Source organism: Panthera pardus, unplaced genomic scaffold, assembly GCF_024362965.1.
Source record: "Panthera pardus isolate Hobbes unplaced genomic scaffold, ASM2436296v1 HiC_scaffold_18, whole genome shotgun sequence".
Lineage (NCBI taxonomy): Eukaryota > Metazoa > Chordata > Mammalia > Carnivora > Felidae > Panthera > Panthera pardus.
Window position 1 is genome coordinate 15,773,040 of NW_026526743.1, and position 18,734 is coordinate 15,791,773.

The 18,734-nt window shown below is 57.8% G+C and overlaps 1 protein-coding gene across 12 annotated transcripts; it reads left to right on the forward strand.

Annotated features, from left to right (window-relative positions):
* Positions 1 to 4,071: 4,071 nt before the first annotated feature.
* DPF1 (double PHD fingers 1) lies at positions 4,072 to 17,609 on the forward strand. 12 transcript variants are annotated; one of them, XM_053906017.1, is made up of 12 exons: positions 4,075 to 4,234; positions 10,074 to 10,234; positions 10,335 to 10,442; positions 11,958 to 12,085; positions 12,344 to 12,433; positions 12,812 to 12,890; positions 13,089 to 13,220; positions 14,096 to 14,146; positions 14,240 to 14,359; positions 15,483 to 15,595; positions 16,176 to 16,299; positions 16,438 to 17,609. In XM_053906017.1, exons 1-12 carry the CDS (start codon positions 4,092 to 4,094, stop codon positions 16,506 to 16,508), a joined length of 1,320 nt encoding a protein of 439 aa, XP_053761992.1. In that variant the 5' UTR covers positions 4,075 to 4,091; the 3' UTR covers positions 16,509 to 17,609. The 12 variants fall into 12 exon arrangements, with proteins under 12 accessions (XP_019287740.2, XP_053761992.1, XP_019287742.2 ...); XM_019432192.2 differs by having other exon boundaries at positions 4,083 to 4,234; positions 16,176 to 16,287; XM_019432193.2 differs by having other exon boundaries at positions 4,083 to 4,234; positions 16,206 to 16,299.
* The last annotated feature ends 1,125 nt before the right edge of the window (positions 17,610 to 18,734 follow it).

Below are 18,734 nucleotides of genomic sequence, written 5' to 3' on the forward strand. Positions count from 1 at the left end.
TGTCTGATGCTGAGGTGGTAAGTCCTGCTCCCTAAGGGTGGTCGGTGTGATTCAGTGATGTAAAACCTGTAAAAAAAAAAAAAACACCAAAAAAAAACAAACAAAAAAACCCCACTTCAGTACAGGTCCTGACACACAGGAAGAGCTAAACCAATGAGACTGTACATTATCATTGTTGTTATTATTATGGATCATTATGGTTGTTGCCCTGGTATTGTGTGATCCCCAACCTCACCTCCTCTGTACTTCAAAAAAAATTTTTTAAGTTTATTTATTTATTTAGAGAGGGACAGAAATAGTACGAGTGGGGGAGGGGCAGAGAGAGAGAGAGAGAGAGAGAGAGAGAGAGAGAGAGAGAGAATCCCAAGCAGGCTCCGCGATGTCAGCACAGAGTATGCAGGGCTCGAACTCACAAAGCGTGAGATCATGACCTGAGCCAAAACCAAGAGTCGGACACTTAATGGACTGAGCCACCCAGGTGCCCCTCACCCAGGTGTTTAATTTTTTGACAGAGGGAGAGAGAGAGAGAGCGCATTCGCGGGAGGAGCAGAGAGACAGGGAGACAGAGGATCCTAAGTGGGCTCTCTGCTCTCAGCACAATGCAGGGCTCGAGCCCACAAACTGTGAGATCATGACCTGAGCTGAAGTCTGACGCTTAACTGACTGAACCCCCCAGGCGCCCCGCGTCTATACTTTGATATCCACATCCGGTCAGGAGACTTCTGAAGGTCATGTCTGAACATCCCAAGGGAGGTTTAGGGGAGGGCTGGATACTCGGAAGATTAGTGGGGAAGAGAGGGATGTGGGGTGGGAGGTTAGCAATAGCGTCTTCCTCAGAAGCCCAGGGGGGGCCCCCAGGAGTCTGGAACAGAGGGTCTCCTAGTGATTCCACAGGAGCTTTTGGGCTAGGATGTCAGACACCAGTGGCCGGGTGCTGGGCAGGGTCTGAGGCTCAGGGTGGGTGGACCATGTCTCCACTAGTGGCCCCACTGCCACCTGGGTATCTGTCCCAGGTCTGAGGATTCAGAACAACCCGTGTGGACAAAGACTGGAGCCACAGTGCCCTCTGGTGGCCAGATGCTTGCGCTCCAGGGTTAAGTGAAGTGACCAAAGTTTGGGACTTCCAGGGACAGTATTTGTTCCCAAAACTCCAGTGACGGGAAGAGTAGGCATCAGGACCCCAAGATGTCAGAACAGACACTTACCCTGTGTCTGGAGAGGGCAAGGGGTCAGGACTTGGAAAGGATTCTCGTGGAATCTCCTACAAAAGCCCCCCCCCGCCCCAGGGTGTTGTCTCAGTCTGTACAGCATGAGACTTTTTTTTTTTTTAGTGTTTATTTATTTTTGAGAGGAGGAAAGAGAGTGTGAGCGGGGAAGGGGTAGAGAGAGAGGGAGACACATATCTGAAGCAGACTCTAGGCTCTGAGCTGTCAGCACAGAGCCCCATGCGGGGCTTCGAACTGGTGAACCACGAGACCTGAGCTGAAGTCAGATGCTCAACTGACTGAGCCATCCAGGTGTCCCAAGCATATGACTCTTGATGTCAGAGTCATGAGTTCAAGCCCCACTTTGGGTCAGGAGGCTCCTCTGGGCTCCCACAGCGCCTGTGCTTCTCTATCCCAGCCTCCACCCCTCTGCCTGGGCTTCCTCCACTCTTGGCGGCCATTGTGTGGTGACGGGTCTCTTAACCCACTGGACTGTGAGCTTAAGAGCCCGGGGAAGAGCCAGCACAGCTGTGTCCAGCCTGCCCACACAGAGCTGGGGACCATAATCCTCTAGAAAGGAGTGAATGTGCCTGCTAACCTCTCCCTTCTCTTTGCCTTGAACTCTAGACCCTGTGCTGGGAAGGTTTCCTTAATGCAGCACCCCACCCCCCACTCAGGTTGTCCAAGTGTCTGTGTGGGGCACAGTCTGGACCCCACCTGACTCTCTGTCCCCGCTAGTTGTGTGCCTCAGAGTAGATGGCGAGGAGACAAATGGAGCATGACAACTAGTTGATTCACTTATTTATTCAACAAATAATTATTGAGCACCTACTATTTTCCAGGCCCTGTTCTTTTTTTTAAATTTTTTTTAACATTTATTTATTTTTGAGACAGAGAGAGACAGAGCATGGACGGGGGAGGGTCAGAGAGAGAGGGAGACACAGAATCTGAAACAGGCTGCAGGCTCTGAGCAGTCAGCACAGAGGCCGATGCGGGGCTCGAACTCACGGACCGCGAGATCATGACCTGAGCTGAAGTCGGCCGCTTAACTGACTGAGCCACCCAGGCGCCCCATCCAGGCCCTGTTCTAGGCACTGGGGAGACAGCAGTGGATGGAACAACAATCCCTGCCCTCACAGAGCTATTTTTTTTTTAATTTTTTTTAACGTTTTATTTATTTTTGAGACAGGGAGAGACAGAGCATGAACAGGGGAGGGTCAGAGAGAGGGAGACACAGAATCCGAAACAGGCTCCAGGCTCTGAGCTGTCAGCACAGAGCCTGACGCGGGGTTCGAACTCACGGACCGCGAGATCATGACCTGAGCCGAAGTTGGCCGCTTAACCGACTGAGCCATCCAGGCGCCCCACAGAGCTATTATTCTAATGGGCAGAGACAGACACTAAGTCAAATAACTAAACAGATTTAGTACAAGATGACAAACTATGGTATGCATTGGAAGAAAAGGCATTTCAGAGGACAGAGTTATGGGGGATGCTATTTTAGCTGAGGTTAGATCTGAGGAGGTAACATTTAATCAAAAACCTGAATAAAGCGAGGGATGGAGCCATGTGGATATCGGGGAGGAATATTCTAAGCAGAGAGAACAGTAAGTGCAAAGATCCTGTGGCTGACATGGATTGGAATGCTCCAGGAACAGGGAGGAGGCCGGTGTGACTGGAGCAAAGTTAGCCAATGAGGGAAAGAGGGAGATGAGGTTAGAAATGTGATGAAGGTTGGGGAGGGGATCACTTGGGGCATTGAGGGCGGACTGAGGACTTTGCACTTTATTCCAGTTATGAAAGAAGCCCCCGGAGGTTTTGAGCCCAAGAGCGTTGTGACGCCATATGTTTTAGGTAGCGCACTCTGACTGCCATGGGGAGAACAGACATGGGGTTGTCCAGGCGGGACACAGTGGTGGACAGTACCAGGTGGAGGGTGTGAAGGGAGAAGAGTGGGTAGATCCTGGATCTGCTTTGTGAATGTAGAGATAACACGATTCGCTGATGGGCTTGGTGTGTGTGTGTGAAAAAGAAGAGAGTCGATGATTGATTGCACTTAGAACAAAATCCATTTTCTTTGTAATGTCCTACAAGGCTCTACATGATCTGGGTCCTTGCCCTGTCCCCAACCTTGTCTCTCCCCTCACTCATCCTGCTCCGATCACACCAGCTTTCTCACTGATCTTTGCACTTGTCAGAGCGTGTTCCCTTTCCCCTCCTGTCTCCTGGCTGGAACTTCTCGGGTCTCAGCTCAAATGTCATCTTCTCAGAGAAGCCGTTTTATAGCATTCATAATTTTCTAAATTGATTTTGTCTATTTATTTTCTTCTTTGTCATCTTGTCTTTCTCCACTAAAAGGTGAGCTGCTTGAGGGCAGCGACTTTGGTCACTGCTCTGTGTCCCAGTGCCTAGAAAAGTGCCCGGCACCTGGCAAGCACTGATTAAGTGAACAAAGACACCGATTAACCTCTGTGCTCGTTTACAGGCTGGCTTACACAGAAGAGACACCCAGACAAGCAGGCATAGACAAGAACACACAACAGATCCTTGGGTCATCCACATACCCTGGGGAGACCCAGAAGCCAGGGGCCACCTGCTCCCGCGCCCGCGGTTCCTGGTGGATGGAGAGCCCGAGGTGGGAATGGAGCACCCCCAGGGAGGCGGAAAAGATGCTCTGGGACGAGCCCAGCCCCGCCCTGTATCCCCAGCAGCCAATGGGCGTGTGGTCCTCCCGGCGCCCCCTGGGACGTGTAGTCCGGTCAGGGGCGCCCTCGGGCGCCGCTGTGCGCCCCTAGACTCCACGTCCCGTCGTGCGCCGGGAGGTGCGGGGATTGGCCGAGCCCCGCCCCCGGCCCGCCCCGCTCAGCTCGCGCCGCAGCCCCAAGAATGAATGAAATCGTAGCGCGCTGGGCGGCAGAGCGGGCGGCGCAGGCCGGGCTGGGCCCGCGCGCGGCGGCAGCAGCGCCCCGGGCCGGAGGCGGCCCAGCCGAGCGGGCCATGGCCACCGCCATTCAGAACCCGCTCAAGTCGTGAGTGTCCCCGCCGTTCACGTCCCTCCATCCCGCCCCCCACCCCTGGCCCTTCCCCCGCCTCTTGGGGAGGGGGACGCAGCGCGCGGAAGGTAGTTTAATGGGGGCCCTCCAGCTCGTCCCCCCCACCGCTGGGGGACCTGCCGCCCCTTGTTGCCCCTTGGGGTTGGGGGCGGGAGCCCCTTCAGGGTCGCGGGGGCGTCTCTTCTTTGTCGCTGTCAGTGAAGGAATGTGGCGCGGGTTGGGGGGTGGCGGAGGCCGTTTCCCCACCCAGAGTGGGGGTAGGGGCTTCCCTCTCCTCCTCCTCCATCTCTCCTTCTCCGTGTCTCCGGGGGCGCCGGGGGGCATAGGGCTGGGAGTACGAACGCCCAAGTCCAGACCTCAGCCTCCGGGGTCTTCACCACCCTCCTTCCCCCTCAGCAGAGCACCTTTCTCTTTCCTCTCTCCTTCTCCGGGGACCTCGGCCCGCGTGGCCGCAGGGTGGGAGCTGAGACGTCGGGGTTCCCGGTCGGATCCCTGCTGGCTCCCTTTTTTCCTCCCCGGGTCTTCGGGACCTAGAAGCTCCGACGCCCAGGTCAGTTTAGACCGTGGGATTCCTCCCTTTCCCCGCCCATACACATCTAACCAGAGCATCTGGGACCGGATGCTTCGGGAGAGGATGCTGGCAGCACCCTCAATCTCGGGGGATTCCCTCCCTTTCTCCCTGTCCGCGTCCCTCCTCCGAGCGTTAGCTTCCTCCTGGGCCCGGTGGCTGGGAACCTGGACGCCCGGGTTCAAGCCTAGCTCTGTCCCATCCCTCTCCTCTCTTAGCCACCTCTTTTCTCTCTCTTTCCATCTCTCTCTCTCGCTCCCTCTTCGGGATCCTGGACTCCCGGGTCCCAGCGCTCCCCACCCCCTTTCCTCCGGCGGTGACAGCGGGCTCAGAGTGACAGGCGCGCGGCCGTTCCCGCCCTCCCTCCCCGGCTGGCGAGCGCGGCACTCCCCTCCCCCTCCGCCCCTGCCCGGGGGGTGGGGGGGTGGGGGTGGGGGTGGAGAAGGCGGAGGGCGAACGCCCGCGGCGCCGCACAAAGGGACTGTGGCGACCTCCCCCCCTTCCCCCAACCTCTTGCTCTCGCCGCCTTGACCTTGAGCAGCGAGTGTTGGGGGGTGGGGAGGGGGAAGGGGCCGGGAGCGCCCCCCAGCCTCCTAAAGGCCGGGCCTGATGGCTGGACCCTAGGCCCCCAGTTGTTTCTGGTTTCTGGCGGGGTCTGTTGGGAGAGGAGTGGGGCGGAGGTTAATAGGCACGCGCCTACACGTGTGGCTTTGCGGTGAGCAGGAGAGCTTGCAGGGCGTGTGCGGAGCCGGGGTCAGTGTGAGGAGGTGTGTGACGGTGACACCCTTCTGCTTCCCTCACTCTGTCTTAACACACAGACGGAGGTGTGCCCCACGAGGAACACCCTCGAGCTGGCTGGGACAGGGTTCCTGTGCAGGTTGGTGGATCTACAGGCATTCTGGCCTCCTCCCTCTGACCCTGGCGGGACCTCTGGGAGGAGGTCAGAGGAAGCGTTGGGGTGGGTGTGCCAGCGCCCTGCTTTGCCCTTCTTTGCTCTCCTCTTCAGACAGGTCCTGGGGTTGAGGGCAGACACTGGCTTCTGAAAGAATGGGAGCCAAATCCCCTTGGGAGTGGGAGGCTGGAGGAGTGCGAGGCTGGGTATTCTGACTACCTGGTTTCAAACCTCATCTTGAGCCCTAATTCTCCCCCTCCCTTCTCCCCCTCCTCCAGAGCCTCAGTGTTACCATCTGTGTACTGGGGACTCCTAACAGAGCCTATTATCCCATGGGGCTTGTGATCTTTGCAAAGCACTTAGTACAGAGCCTGACCCTGACTAAATGTAGTGATTAGTAGTCGTAGCATCAATATTGATTTCTCTTGCGGTCCAGTTCCCACATAGGGCATTGCGGGGGCCTGGGCAACGTTAGGGTGCGGGTGCCAGTGCCCTTCTTTGCTCTCATCTTCTAAGGCGTCTGCAGGGGTGGGGGTAGGGGGTGGAACTCCCCTGCTTGGGCAGGGGAGTTCAAGTGTGGGAGGGGGATCTGTGAGGGTTACTAGCGGTAGGGAAAGGGAGGCAAGTTTCAGCCTGGGTCTGGTGGGGGGTGGGGGGCTCAATCGTGCTGGTGAACAAGGGCTTCCGGGGAGGTGATGGAGTTTTCTACACTCAGCCTCCAAACCGATCAAATGGATGCAAGGGTTCTGGGGTGGGGCAGGAGTGAGCTGGGGTGTCTGAGGCTGGAGGTGTGGGGAGCAAGTGTAAGCATGTGTGGGTGGTGGGAGGTGAGAGAGGAAGGTGGCAAGGGCATTCTCTGAGCTGAGCTGCTGGGCAGAGGGGGAGGGCTTACTCTGGATGAGATACGGGGTAACCAGGGGAGGGGCCTGAAGACCAGAGTGAAAATGTGGGTACCATTCCAGGTAAGCATCCCGACTTACTCTCCTTGCCACCTACTCTCAACCAGATATGAAGCAGAGACCTACTCTGTCCTGTTGCGGGTAGGGGAGGGGGAAGGTCAAGGCCTTATCTGGGGGAGATGGGGGAGGGTTTGTGGTTTGTGGGAGGGGTCTGAGACACTAGAGGTGTGTGTGTGTGTGTAGAAGTGATAAGTATGGAAGACCTTGGGGGTGTCTCTCACCAGAGGGTAGGTAGGGGCATCAAGTGACAAAAGAGGTGAAGGCTATTATGCAGTCTGTCTGCCGGAGAGCCCCCTGGTGGACAAGGACATTTGTGGGCGTTTTTAATCCACGCAGGGGCTCAAACTTGAACACAAACTTTGGACGGGGGGGGGGGGGGGGGGGGGGGGCGCGAGGGGGGGTCCAGGTGAGTGTTGGTGCAGCTTGGTGGGTCAGCTCACTATCTGGGGATCGCTTAGGGTACAGTCTGTGTGAGTGACAGTGGGAAAAAGAAGGAAGTAAAAACGCACTTGGGTACAGATATCTAGGTGAGTGAGTCCCTCCCTTAGTCCCACCTTCAAAGAGCCACCAGGGGCTCAGATTCCTCATCTGGAAAATGGGGGGTAAAAATAGCATCACCCCAGAGGGTCATTATGAGAATTGCACCAGTGAATCAAGTACTTAGAACTGTGTCTGACACATCATGGGTACTCAGTATATTTACTCGTTCAACAAATACTGAGCATCTTTTATGTACCAGGCATTCCTCTTCTTCTCTTCCTCCTCCTCCTCTTCTCCCTCCTCCATCTTCTTCTTTTTTTTAAAGCTTATTTATTTTTATGAGAGAGCGTGCACGCACGTGCCCGCGTGTGAGCAGGGGAAGGGGCAGAGAGGGAGACAGCGTGGAAGCGGGCTCTGTGCTATCAGCGCAAAGCCCAACACGTGGGGCTCCAACCCACAAACTGTGAGATCTTGACCCCAGCGGCAGCCCGGACGCTCAATCGACTGAGCCACCCAGGCGCCCCAGGGTATTATTCTTTCTAGAAGGGTTGGCTATTTTACACCTTAACTACATATCAAATCCTCTTTGTGGAATGAGTGAAGTTTTACTGAACACTTACTACCTGCCAGGTACCTTTTAAAAACACTTTACACATATGTACTCATTTAATCCTTACGACAATCCAATGAGGTGTCATCCTCATTTTACACGTGAGGAAACCGAGGCCCAGAAAGGTTAAGTCATTTGCCCAAGGCCACATGGCCACCAAATGGCAGAGCCAGGATTTGAATCCACAAGGTGTGGCTCCCGCTGCAAAGTAGCACTGTGCGGTCTAGCCCGTGGAAGGAAGGGATAGAGCAGGGCGGGGTCACTGTGAGAGTGACAGCCCTGGAGGGACTAGATAGGGTTCTCTGGAGCTGGGAGGGACTGGGGAGGGGGGAGGGGGGAGGGGGGAGGGGGAGGTGTCAGTGAGCCAAGCGCAGGCTTAGCCGGTGGACGTCTGTATGGGCACCTCTTAGGTACCTCTAAGTCTCAGGGCATTGAAGTGTTTGTGTGAGTGTAAATGTACGTGAGTCTGTAAAGGTGTGGGAGTGAAGTGTGCGTGAGTCTACGTGGGAGGCTGTGAGTATACGTGTGAATGTGTGTGTAAACTGCCGTATGTGGGTGTGTGCGAGTCCAGGTGTGCATGTGTGAGTGTCCGCCCGGGAGACTAGACGTGCGTCTGGGCGAACGTGTGTGAGTGACTGCGCGCTCCCTGGGCCCCACCTCTGCACCCGCTTCCCCGCGGGGTCCCGCAGGTCCCCGGGCCCGGGACTACGACTCCCAGCATGGCCCGGGCGGGCCCGCCCCGCCGTCGTGATTGGCTGTGGTCCCGGTGCTCCCGCCCCGCGGGAATGAATGGATGGGCGGCCTCAGCGCCCGCCCGAGCGCTGGGAGGACCGACCCGGCGGGGACCTGCTGGGGGCAGGACCCGGGGAGCAAGATGGCCACGGTCATCCCCGGCCCCCTGAGGTGCTGCGGGCCGGCGGGAGGTGGGGGAGGGCGCGCGGGCGGGTCTGCGCGGGCGTGTGTGTGTGGCGGCCGGGGGTGGGGCCGAAGGGGTGTCTGGGGGGCTGTCACCGTGGGCCGTGCTGCGCGGGGGTGCGAATGTGTGCGATCATGGGTCTCTGGCAAGAACGGTGTCCGATGCGCTGCTCCTGGACGAGCGGAGGGTGTGGGGAGCTCGGAGTCCTCTTCGGGTCCTTTTCGGGGAAGGGGGTCATGTCCCGCCCGGCGACCCCCGGGGTTGGGGAGAGAGTGAAATGGCCTGGAGGTGCGGGAGCCTTGGTAAACTTAAGTGAAGCCCACACTACCTTTGTCTTGGCGTGTGGAGTGTGTGTCACTTGTTTGTACTGTTATTTTTTTTGTTTTTTTTTGTGTGTGTGTTTGGATATGTGTGTGGATATGTGTTTAATATCTTTCAGTCTACCAGGTATCTTGGGATATTTGGGTCTTTGAGTGTATGTACATGTCCTTTGAAGCCGCATCATTTGTGTTCTGTGTCTGGATTTGTAGTTGTGCGTGTATTTATGTGTACATTTTTGTGTGAATATGGGTGGATTTGCCTGTTTCTATATTGTATACGTGTATATCTTTGTGTTTGGATATGTGGTGTTTTAGATGTTGGTTTTCTATATCGTGTATCTTTATGATTGTGTGTACGTGTGTGTCCTGTGTGAATCTGTGCGATTTCTTTGTATAGTGTGCCTGGACATTGTGTGTGTGTGCGTGTGTGATTTGTTTGTGTTGTGTCTTTAGATATGTGTGTAGGTGCACATGTGGGTAGTTTGTTTTAACATTGCTTCTAACATTTGTGTATGTGTGTGTCTTTGGTTGCATGAGTGTGTGTGTGAAGTGTGGTGTCTGTGATCTGTTTGCATGTTGTGTGTCTTTGTGTGGGTGCTTTGTTTATGTTGTGTGTCTTTGGATATGTGATGTGTATTTGTGCGTGGATATATGTGTGTTGTGCCTGTCCCACACTATGTATCTGCGATGTTTGTGTTTTTTTCAGTAGATATTTGTGTGTGCACGTATGTGAGATTTGTCTGTTTCTCCTTTGTGAGTTTTGGGCTATGTCTCTCTTTGTGTGTGAATCCTGTGTGATTTGTTTGTGTTGTGTATTTTGATATGTGCACGTATGGATGGGTCTTGGTGTATTTTTGTCTGTTTCTACATCATGTGTGTGTATCTACCGGTTGGCTCCGGGCCTGCTTGGGTCTCAGGTTGGGGGCTCCTGAGTCCAGGAGCCACAGGAGGGGAGAGACTGGAGGAGTCGGATCACCCATTCCCGAGCGGCGCGTTGAGGGAGGGGTGCTGGACGACCCGGCGCTCCTGCCCTTGGTGACAGCCACTCGCCCGCTCGCTCGCCCTCACAGCCTAGGCGAGGACTTCTACCGCGAGGCCATTGAGCACTGCCGCAGCTACAACGCGCGCCTGTGCGCTGAGCGCAGCCTGCGCCTGCCCTTCCTCGACTCGCAGACCGGCGTGGCCCAGAACAACTGCTACATCTGGATGGAAAAGACCCACCGCGGCCCTGGTACCCGCTGGGAGGGCAGGGGCGGGGTGGGGCGGGGCGGGGCAGCGGCTTTGCGGCCGGCCGCAGCGTTCTCGGTCCTCACCGCCCTCCTCACCTGCAGGTCTGGCCCCGGGACAGATCTACACGTACCCCGCGCGCTGTTGGAGAAAGAAACGGAGACTTAACATCCTGGAGGACCCCAGACTCCGGCCCTGCGAGTACAAGATCGGTGGGTGGAGCTCCATCCTGTGCCCCTGGGTGGCCCCAGCCGGGCCCAGGGCAAACGCTGATCCGTGTGTGGTGACGCCTGGGTGGTTCTGAGCATTTGCCTTTATTTCCCTTCTAGCGAGTGTCTGCAGGTGTGTGTCTGGCTGTAGTCCAGACATTCTCCGGTTTTCCCTGAGTGACTGCTTTGGACTTGGACGTGGCTTCTCCTACTGGGGCCCAGGTGTATTCCGGGGCCCGGTGCTATCTGTTAGGTGCCTAGGTGGCTCCTCCCCGGTGAACTGGGATGTGCTGCTGTGCGGCTGTCTTTCTTCCTGTGGGCGCCTGAGTGTGTGTGCGTGTGTGAGAGTGTCTGGTGGTAAGCCTTTGCGTCGGTAGTGGAGTGGATGTAAGTATCTGTGTCTCTTTCTAGGTGTTTCCAAGGACATTAGCGGGTTTGTTTCATCTCGTGTGTGTCTGGTCTCCCAGAGGGTCCGGTGGTTTCTGGGTGTGTCTGAGTGCATCGGGGTGTCTGGTGTCTCTTCTTTTGAGTGTCTGGATGCTTTGGAATGTCTGGGAGAATCTCTTCCCCCAGTATCTGCTATGTCAGGTGTATCTCTGCCCACGTGTGCTGGTCCAACCAGACCGTCTGGCCTTATCGCTTCTTGAATGTGACCAGCACTGTTAGAGTCACTGGCTCTTTCTCTTCCCTCGTCCTCTGTGTGGGTCCGGGTATATTGAAGTGTCCATCTGTGTGGGTTTTTTTTTTAAGTTTGTTTGTCTGTTTGTTTATCTAGAGAGTGCCCACACGGGCTGGGGAGGGGCGGAGAGAAAGCCGGAATCCCAAGCGGGTACCCTGCCACCAGAGCAGAGCCCGCTGACCTAAGCCGATCAAGGCGCCATGGAGTGTCCATCTGCCTGTCTTTCTGGGTGTGTCGATTGCCTCAGAGGCGCCGTGTGTGGCTCCCCCGTGTACGTCCGTGTGTGTCCATCTGAGTAATTCTCTCCAGATGTGTCTGTCTGGATCTCCCCTGTGTGTGTCCACATGTCTGGTAGGGTCTGGCTGGGTGTTCCTTACGTGGATCTGGGTATAGCTGACGATTTAGTGTCTCTTTCTGATTGTCTCTGGGTGTATCCCAGGGTTCGGATATGTTTCCTCTACGTGACTGGGTGTATCTGAGTGTCTGGGTGTATCTCCTCCTTTGTGTGTCTGGCTGTCTCCAGATGATCCGTCTGTATCTCCCATGTGTACCCTGTTTGAGAATCTGTGTTTCTCCACGTGCATCCAGGTGTAAGTGAGGGAAGGTCTGGCGTGTCTCCGTTTGAGTGTGTCTGAGCGGATCCGAGGGCCTGGCCGTGTCTTTCCCAGGTCTCGGCCTCCTTCCCAGTATGCGTGATTGAATCTTTGAGTCTGTTGCTGGTCGAGTGTGGGAACACCTCTTTCCTGAAGCAAAGGGCATGGCTCCCCAACCTGGGCAGTTTGAGAAATCCTCCAGGGACAACTTCCCCACTTGACCTCCCACCATGGCCTTGTCCCCAGATTGTGAGGCACCCCTGAAGAAGGAGGGTGGCCTCCCCGAAGGGCCTGTCCTTGAGGCGCTGCTGTGTGCTGAGACAGGGGAGAAGAAGATTGAGTTGAAGGAGGAGGAGACCATTATGGACTGCCAGGTGGGACCACCCCTCAGGGGCCCCGGCCGCCTTGTCACCCCCGCCACCTGCCCTGGCGCACCCTGTTCCCGCTCTCCGATCTCCCCTGGTTCCCTAGGGCCTCTGGGCCTCCTGAGTCGCATCCTTCCACACCTCATCTCTGTTCGGAAGACCTCCCTGCTTGCCCTGCGCCCCCAGTCTCCAGCTGTGTCCGCAACTCCCACAGAGAAGGACAGCATCCCCCATTTTCTTGACCTCAGTCTCCCTTCTGGTGTCCAGAAACAGCAGCTGCTGGAGTTTCCACATGATCTCGAGGTGGAAGACTTGGAGGATGACATTCCCAGGAGGAAGAACAGGGCTAAAGGAAAGGTATCACCCCCAAATCTTTCTCCCTCACCTCTCTCCTCAGTGACGGATCCCATACACTGAGCGTTTATCGTGGTCAGACCCTAACCCGGTTTGGCCTCACCTAATTGCCAGAGCAGCCTGAAGGGGTAGAGGATTTTATGCCCATCGCACAGAAGAGGACGCTGAGGCTCAGATATATGAACCCATTGGCAAAACAGAGATTGTATAGTGGGTCGGAGCCGCCTTCACACCCATGAGGAAGCCTCTGAGAGGTCAAGGGGGTTACTCGAGGCCCATAGTCAGGAAGTGGCAGAGCTGCGGTTCGCCTTTCAGGCTCCAGTGATGAAAACGCTTTCAGTTGCCTCCCTTCTTGGCCCCTCATCCCGCCTCTCCCCCCAGGCATATGGCATCGGGGGTCTCCGGAAACGCCAGGACACCGCATCCCTGGAGGACCGAGACAAGCCGTATGTCTGTGATAGTGAGTCCTTCTGAAGAGGGGGAAAGAGAGAGTGGGGCCTAGGGACCTCTCCCCTGCTGGCCCCCTCCCTCCTGTTCTAGAGCCCGGCGGGAGGGGATGCTCAGGCCTCTGGCAGAGGGGGGAGGTGTGATCCCCGAGGCCAGGGTGGAGGCCGCATGGGCTGGGAGGGCTGACCGGCCCTCCCTGCTCGCTCTCCAGTCTGTGGGAAACGGTATAAGAACCGGCCAGGGCTCAGCTACCACTACACCCACACCCACCTGGCTGAGGAGGAGGGGGAGGAGAACGCCGAGCGCCACGCCCTGCCCTTCCACCGGAAAAACAACCATAAACGTGAGCAGGCAGGCGGGCTGTGGGGTAGTGAGGGGCCCCGGGAGTGGGGGCTGAGGAGCCTGGGAGGGAGGGGGCACATTAGACATTTCTGGAAAATCTCCAGCTCAGCGGTCCCCTCCCCCCACCGACCATGGGGATGCTGGCTCTGGGGTTGCCATGGCAACCAACCATCTCTCCCTCGCTCCCGGCCGGGCGTAATATTTCTGGGTCTGATTTATTGTTTCAATTAGAGCTTGGGGAGGGGGGTGATAGATGACTCCCCTCCCTCTCTGCCTCCCGTTCTCCCTTTTTTGCTAAGCTTTGGCTGAGGGGCAGGGTCTGTGGCCTGGGAGCCCTCGGCGCCTGCCCGTGCCAATCTCGTGGCAGCCCTGACAGCCGAGGGATGGGAGAGGGCTCGGGAGAGGCTCCGCCAGCGGAGAAACTGTCTTCGCGCCCACCTCTTGGTGGGAGAGGGCGGTCTCTTCACCCCGTCCTCACCACGCACCGGGCACCTCTGTGTTCAGAATTTTTCTTGTGAACATCCGTCTGTTTGCATATCAGATCTTGGCCAGTGGTACCCCCAGTTTTTATCTAGTCGGGGCTTAGTTGGCACTGGTTGTGTGGTAGAAAGGGGAAGCAGGGGGGCTCTTCCTAAAGCTGTTATTTGCCAGTTTTGCCTAATAAAGAGTGAGTTGTCCTCAAAGAGTTCGGGGCTCCTGATGAGAATTATTTGGGCTCCCATCCCTGTTCTGCCGCGGCCACAACTTGGGGTAGCTACTCTCTCTCCTTACCTCCCCCATGCCTGGATAAAGGGGTCCATCCCGGGGCTGAGGCTGGGGGGCAGGGTGGAGCCTTGCCTATGGTGAGAGCCCCTCTCTCTGTCCCCCCAACCCCAGAGTTTTACAAAGAATTGGCCTGGGTCCCTGAGGCACAGAGGAAACACACAGGTAGGGACGCCTCCCTCTGCCCCTACTTGTGCAGCAACCTTTGACTAGGTGCCCCCGCCCGCCTACGTCAACCCCCCGCCTGCTGTCTTTCAGCCAAGAAGGCGCCCGATGGCACTGTCATCCCCAACGGCTACTGTGACTTCTGCCTGGGTGGCTCCAAGAAGACGGGGTGTCCCGAGGACCTCATCTCCTGTGCTGACTGTGGGCGATCAGGTGATACCCTCACCTGAGGTTGCTGGGGGCCCGGGGGGAGGGGACACCAGGAGTCCCGATCTGGAGGCTGGGAGGCGGAGAAGTGCGGCCTGGGGCTGGGGGCATCCAGAGCTGGTGGAGTGGACTCAACTGCTGAGGACCTTGGGAAACTGGGAGGGGGAGGGGTGGTCAGAGAGGCTCTGGGAATAATGGGATGCGGTCATCACGGCGTTGCCGGTCGTAGCACGTGCTTAGCATGGCACGAGGGGCAGTGAAAGGTGGTTGCCAAGGCATTGTGGGTAGGGAACCGTGATAGTGAGTAATGGATGGCCGTTGCCTGGGCACTGTGGATAACCGAGGGCGCTTGCCACGGAGTTGCGGTTAGTGGGATGTGGTTTCCCAGGGTGGGCTTGTAGGTAATAGACTGTGGTTGCCTCAGCACGGTGGGTAATGAATTGTGGTTGTCATGGTATCACGGGGAGTGCGATAGGGTTGTCACGGCAACGGGGGTAGCGTGGAACGTAACCTGTGGCACCGGGTGGCGGCTGAGGGGGTCTCCGCACTGGGGTAGTGCGACGGCTGTGGGATCGGCGTCGCGCTGGTACCGCCGGGAACACTTCGGTCGCCCGCCCGTCCTGGGGGACGGGCGTTGGGTCACAGGGAACCCAGAGCGTGGGGACCCCACTGTGGAAGGCGGTTGCCACGGCGCCGTGGCTGGGAGGACGTGGCTGCCGCGTTACTGTGGTTAACGGAACCTGTCGGCCACTCTGCTGTGGGTAATGGAATGTGGCTGCCTCAGCACAGCGGCTAACAGAATGTGGCGGCCCGGGTGTTGTGGGTGGTAGAAAGTGGTTGCCACAGCACTGCGGGTAATGGAATGCGGTTGCCATGGTATTCTGGGGAGCAGAATGTGGTTACCATGGTGGCTGGTAGGAGACTGGTGGCCACGGTCGCGGCAGCGCTGCTTGCGGTACGGTCGCTGGGCACCGTGCGCGGGGCGGGGTCGGGCTGTGGGCCACGGGAGCTCCTCCGGCCCTAGGACCCAGGGGTGGGGGCCGAGCCGTCTCCTCCCCGGGGGCGGGGGGGTCAGTCACCACCGGGGGCGTGGTGAGCCCTAACTGCATCCCTGCCCCTTGGCCCCCAGGACACCCCTCATGTTTACAGTTTACGGTGAACATGACGGCGGCCGTGCGGACCTACCGCTGGCAGTGCATCGAGTGCAAGTCCTGCAGCCTGTGCGGCACCTCGGAGAACGACGTGAGTGCCCGCCCGCCTCCCCTGGGACATGCCCCCAGGTGGCCTCCCGTCCGGCACCTCCGCCTCTGCCAGTCGGGCCTAAAGCCTTTCCCTGGAGCCCCTCCCTGGTGAACACTAGTAACCTGTATTATTATTATTGCTTAGTGTCCATTAACTGAGCCCGGCACTTAGTGCTCCTCATCTCTCTGACTCCTCCCAACCACCCTCCGAGGTAGGTGCTCTCGTTCCCACTCCGCAGAGAAGACGCTGAGCTCAGAGAGGGGAAATGACGTGCCCGAGGTCACGTCTAGGAAATTAGTAGAGCTGGGAACTGAACCCAACGTCCATTGCTTCCAGAGCTGGTGTCAGACCATCTCGGTGGCGTTTGAAGTGTTCCACAGAATCTATAAAACCCAGACTGCGAATTGCAAACCGGCCGACCACAGGGGTGTTTTGCTTGGCCAAGCAGGGTTTCGCAAAGATTCCGTGATGCGAAGCCCGTCTCGGAGCCCTTTCTCGTGGGAGGGACCGCCTTCCCCGGTCCCTTTGACCTACCCCTGCCCCAGCCCCCCACCCCGGTTTCTGGTGCCCGTGCCCCCAGGGTGCCAGCTGGGCGGGTCTCACCCCCCAGGACCAGCTGCTGTTTTGTGACGACTGCGATCGGGGTTACCACATGTACTGCCTGAGCCCCCCCATGGCGGAGCCCCCGGAAGGTGAGAGAAGAGGTGGGCATGACACGGGGGCGGGTGGGTCGGAAAGCTGTCTTCCGGCTGAAGACCAAAGACCGTGTCTGCTGGCTGGGAGGTTGGGTCAGCCTCTTGGGGACCCGGGCCTAAATCCCTGTCCTCTGGCCACCCCCACAGGGAGCTGGAGTTGTCACCTCTGTCTTCGGCACCTGAAAGAGAAGGCCTCTGCCTACATCACCCTCACCTAGGCCTGGCTCTGGCTCACCCGGACCTCTGGGGTGGTGCTTACCTATCTGCCTCTCGGAGCTCCTCCACGCTCTCTCCGCCCTCAGTGCCCCACAGTGGAGGGGGACAGGGGAAGCCTGAGAGGGGGCGGGGCCACCCCCTTCCCTCTGTGCAGGTGGAATGTTTGCCCTGTGGGTTGGTGGGCCCAGCAGGGCCCCTCTCCCTTCCTCCCTCCTTCCCCATCCCTTGGCGAATGGGCACCGGGGGCTTCTGCTCCCCTCAAAGCCATACCCCGCCTCTGGGCGGGCATGAGGGGTGGTAGATGCCAGCCCGGGGCACGGACACAGCGTTTTTCTAAAGAAAAAGTCAAAAAGTTAAAAAAAAAAAAAAGAAAGAAAGAAAAAAGAAATTAATATATACAAAGAGTCCTATAAGGCCTGGCTGGGTGGAGGGGGTGCTGCCGAGCGCATCCACTGGGCACCGGTCTATGCCAGCTTCCTGCCTACCAGCCCCACCCCCCAGTTTCTGGAGTTGCAGCTGTCCCACCTCCTCACCCAGTGTGGGCACCGTCCCCCTTCGTGCCCAGGGCAGGTGGGTGTGGTGTCCACCCTCGCCCCCTCTTGGTGCCCACCGTGGATACTGCATGACGTGAACCATGGTTTTGAACTCCGTTCCTGCTCCCTCCCTGAGAGCCCCACCCTGCCCGCTCTGTGCCTGCCGCCTGCCCTGGCTGGTGGGCGTCGGCTGGGGGGGCAAGGCGGGCAAGGCGGGCCCCTGCCCAGCGCCTGCTGGAATGAGAAGCACAGACTCTACAATGGACTAGTTTTTCCCCCTTCCCCTGCTCCAGTTCCCCACCGGCCAGGCCGGGCTGCCCCCTGCCACCCTCGCTGGCCATTTTGGGGGTAGCGAGGGGGCGTGGTTGTTTCTTGTGGTTGTGTGTGTTTGTTGTTCGGGTTAAAAAAAAAGGGAAATTGAGACTGCAAGTGGGGGGAGGTGGTGGGTTTGGGGGGGTCTCCCCCAATCCAGGCATGCCCCCTCCCTTGTAAACGAGTCTCCTTTATTGCCTGCCTCTGCTGTGAATTAACTTGTTCTGTGTATTAAACTGGGCCTGACCCCTCTGGCCACGACTGCCTCGTTCTCCAGGCTGGACTGGGGCACCACCAAGAAGGGGAGATGGGGGCCTCCTAGGGGGAGACTTGACCAAGGTTAACAGCTGGAGCGGGCCCGACCTCCATCTCCCTCCATCTCCCCCCTGCACCCCGCCTTTCTCTGGCTTTGTCCCAGCTCCTCCCAGCCTCGCCGGGAAAGGAGAGGGGGGATGGGGTGGAGGGGGCTCCCGCCCAGCCAGCTGTGGTTGCCCTGGCAACGGACTGCTGCAGCTGCAGTGAGCAGCAGTGAGGGGGGAGGCGGGAGCTGGGGCCTGGGGGAAGGGATGGAAAGATGAAGAGGCCGCCCCTCCCGGGCTATGGTAGGCGGTGGGGGTGCCCAGAGCACCTCCTCTGGGTCCCCAGAGCGCCTCACCTGGGGTCCCCCATCCGGATGTGGGGCAAAGAGCGGAGGGGAAAGGACCAAGGAGAGAATGACACGCACACGAGGTTGGGCGGGAGGCAGATTTGGGCGAGGTGGGATGAGGAGAGAACCAGGACACTGAAAGATCAGGAGAGAGACACAGAGCCACACATTTATAGAGAATCAGAAAAAGAGCAGGAGAGGGAAGAAATAGATCTGGAGAGAGAGGTAGATGAGTGAGCCACAGGAGTGACGGGAGGGGGGAGAACAGAAGAGAGATGGAGATTCAGTGGGAGAGGGAGACATCAGGGAGAGACAGAAGGAGGAAGGAGCCGGTGATTTAGGGAAGCGGGAGAGATTCGGTGAGGGGAAGTAGAGAACCAGGGCACATAAATTAGGAGAGAGGCCAAAGAATAAGAGGGAGGCACATTTGGGGTTAGATACAGTCAGGACCCAGGGACAGGCCAAGTCTCAGGACAATGACACAGAGATGAGACTTCATGGGAGATAAGGACAAAGAATTTGGGGGGACAATAGAGAAACGGGGAGAGAGCCAAAGGTATAAAGGATTCAGAGGTTGGCTGGGGAAGAGAGCCAGGGGTGATGGGAGGGAGAGAGATGGGGAGGAGGGTGCAAGAGGGCACTCGTGGGATGGCCGAGGAAGTTGGAAACTGGGGCAAGATCAAGATGGGGAAGGGACCAGCAGGGCACAGTGTGGGTGCGAGTTGCGGGGCGTTGGA